General features: G+C 37.8%; 1 protein-coding gene across 1 annotated transcript; it reads right to left on the reverse strand.

Moving 5' to 3' along the window:
• Positions 1-8: 8 nt before the first annotated feature.
• LOC110444444 (gelsolin-like protein 1) lies at positions 9-2,776 on the reverse strand (the record flags this gene model as incomplete). Its single annotated transcript, XM_021488822.1, has 4 exons — positions 9-209; positions 1,400-1,508; positions 2,073-2,200; positions 2,705-2,776. Coding segments are annotated over 4 exons (510 nt in total), but the record flags the coding sequence as incomplete, so codon positions are not given.
• Between the last annotated feature and the right edge of the window lie 324 nt (positions 2,777-3,100).

Here is a 3,100-nt window from a genome sequence, read left to right on the forward strand (position 1 = left end):
CTACCTACCTTGACCCGCTCGTCCCTGTTGCTACCTACCTTGACCAACTCGTCCTTTTTGCTACCTACCTTGACCCACTTGTCCTTGTTGCTACCTACCTGGAACCGCTCGTCCTTGTTGCTACCTTTGCCGTTCCACTGATAAATCACCAGGCCAAGATCAAGTATGTAAACGTCAGTCGAATCCAGCTTGTTTTTGTCCCTGGGAATCTGACCATAATGAACACATACACTCTTTCATCTTATCGACACGACTGCAATGTCAGATGGCAAAAAACTTCGCAGTCAAAGTCATTTTCGTTATAAAAAGAAAGGTTGTCAAAAGTGTTTTGACAGCATCGACCTGGAAATCCTAAGTATTGCTGAACCTATATTGAAAGGTTATAAAGTCTCTAAATGTTCTACAACACTTTCGCTTGTTTTTTATGTATTTTTCGACATATTTGCAATACACTGTATGTCCGGAAAGGATATTTCAATGGAGACAGCATGCTGAATTGGCCTCCTAAATAGCGCGCTTAAGACAGGTCGGTTAGACCTCCGATATATCACTCAAAAGTCGCTGAAGTCAGTTTTGACCTCCTAAAGGGTTTGGTCTGTTAAAGATGAACGTAACACACACAGGTGGTTTGGTAAAAAGATGCAATATGCCAAAAATAAATTAGCCTGCACCATCCAGCTGTTTCGTCTTTCCATGACTTATTGGTGGTGCTAGGGGACGAAAGGATGGAAATCTGAATAGTCTAAACTTCCGTCGAAACAGCCCCTGCATTAATGAATTAAAAGGTTTCAGAGCACTATATAATTTCAAACTAGATGAATCCTGCCACTACTCAAAAGAGATAATTATAATAATAATGATAATAAACAACATTTGATATAGCGCTCTATCTAGCGAACATAAGCCACGCTAAAGCGCAACTGCGGCCTTCAAGGTTACAACAAATCTCGGGGACTGAAAAATCCACCAGCAGAATCTACCACCTTGTATCTTAAAAGATGAATGTTACACAAATACAGGCCTAAATCAGAGGGAACTAAAGGCAGATATGCCTTTGTCTCTTAAATATTCATAATTATAGGGAGGTGAAGACAAACCAGTTTAGCCTCTCAGATACTCCTTTATCAGAGAACACTGAAAAAGATCCGTTTTGGCCTTCTTAATATTCCTATTCAAAGGGTTTTTAAGCCAAATACACCAGTTAGACCTATATATCCCCCAATCAGATGCTGAAGTCAGCTATCTCTTCAATCGCTTGCTACAATCATGGAGTGAAATGCAGCAGGTCAATTATTTTTGTCTATTTACTGTATTTGATTTCCTCTACCAATGATCGTATAGTGTGGTATATTTAAACATATACATGTATGTTTTAGTATTCTCCCATTAGCCTGCTTACCTCCTTAACTGTGACGCCACGTCTGTCTCCGTGGAAGTGAAGAAGGCGTGGGGTATACTCCTCCGACTTGACTGTCCGGAAACCACTGTCCGCGCCGCCCTTTAGGTACCTTTAGTGATACAAAACCTAGACTGAGCTATTTATCTTTAACATGATGACACAAAGAAGTAACATTTAAATCACTTATACTGTCAAAACTTTAAAAAAAAAACACCCACCCACTTAAGCATCAAACGCCACACATCAGGACATTTGTGTTTTCTGGAGGTGTGACAATAAACTAATAATGTCTAATGTTGTTTAGAAATAATGTTTTGAGAAGATAACTTGCTGTGAAATGGATGGCGTAAAGCAAGATGGCCAATACAAATTAAACAAAATATCAGGTAAGATGCAGATTCAAAAATTCATACTCGTTTCCTTGAAATAACCAAATACAACGTAAGCATAATAAAAATTATTTAAATGACGACTTAAACAATGCCTGACCTTGACCTATACATTGACAGCAACGTCAGGTAAAGAGACGCTCTCAATGAAGCTGAATGCTGAATCATTGAAACCCATAAAAAAAGTTATGTTGATTAAAATATGTTTTTACATTATTTTGCATACATAAATCAAACACAATTCGAATTTATTTAAGTGTTACCATGGCAACAAACACACGTACGTGATTGCCACAAAGTACTTGCGGAACATTTTGGACTCGTGTTCCTGGATCTCCCTGTGTTGGATGGGGTTACCCCCTAGGTATGTTGCTAGCTCCACCGTCTTGTAGGCTGCCGTACCGTACTCGTCCTGTAAGTAACAAAGATTGAGATCAAATACAACATTCAACCTCATGCGATGTGGGCATAAAACATAAAGGAACAACAATATCTGTCTAGTGGATTTGGTCATACTTATCTTTTTTTTTCTATTTCGGCAAAAAAATGTCGATAATGTAACACGTATAAGAAATACAACTTATCAACTTTGCAATTTAACGTGCGTTGCTTGGATTTTGCTTGTGAAAAGGTCGCACGAAGCATGGTGGGTTACATACTGCTTATTCCGTCAAAATTGTTTTGAGACAGTTCTGTCCTACCTCACCCAAAACTAGATGTGTATGGACCAAATTTGTCCTTCTGTTGACAAAAGATAAGGAGTGGATACCTAATCAGGAAAAATAAGGTACTAAATCATTATTGTTAACCTAGATCATTATCTTTAGGTTAAAGTATATGTATGCCTGGTCCTTTTGCTTGTTTTATTCATGATACTAACTACCAGTTCTGACCACATACGGTCTTAAATCTTTACCTGTGTGCTGTATTTCCCGATCCAAAAGTGAATGTGATGGTAGATTGCGTCACTTCCGGACTTTTTATAAGTCTGAAACCAAAAACACCGATATCTGATAAAACAAGTTGGCTTAAACTGCGTCGTGAAGTTTAAATGTTACTGTCATTTTATTCAAATATTTCAATAATCACGTGACCATGCCAATGAAACTAAATGTTCGTCTACTGCTTAGGTGTGGACGGATTAAATGTAGTGATAACTTGTATGTATTATCTAGTTGAAACAATACCTTATTGTGCTTTTCGTTTGCACTTTTTTGTTGTTACAGTTACATTCTGTTAATCTGATTGGACAAAACCATGTCATCACTGAAGATCAGAGACTGAGATCGCATGTTTTTGCAATAAAAAAAAA

The sequence above is a fragment of the Mizuhopecten yessoensis genome, unplaced genomic scaffold (assembly GCF_002113885.1).
Source record: "Mizuhopecten yessoensis strain PY_sf001 unplaced genomic scaffold, ASM211388v2 hete_36124240, whole genome shotgun sequence".
Taxonomy (NCBI): domain Eukaryota; kingdom Metazoa; phylum Mollusca; class Bivalvia; order Pectinida; family Pectinidae; genus Mizuhopecten; species Mizuhopecten yessoensis.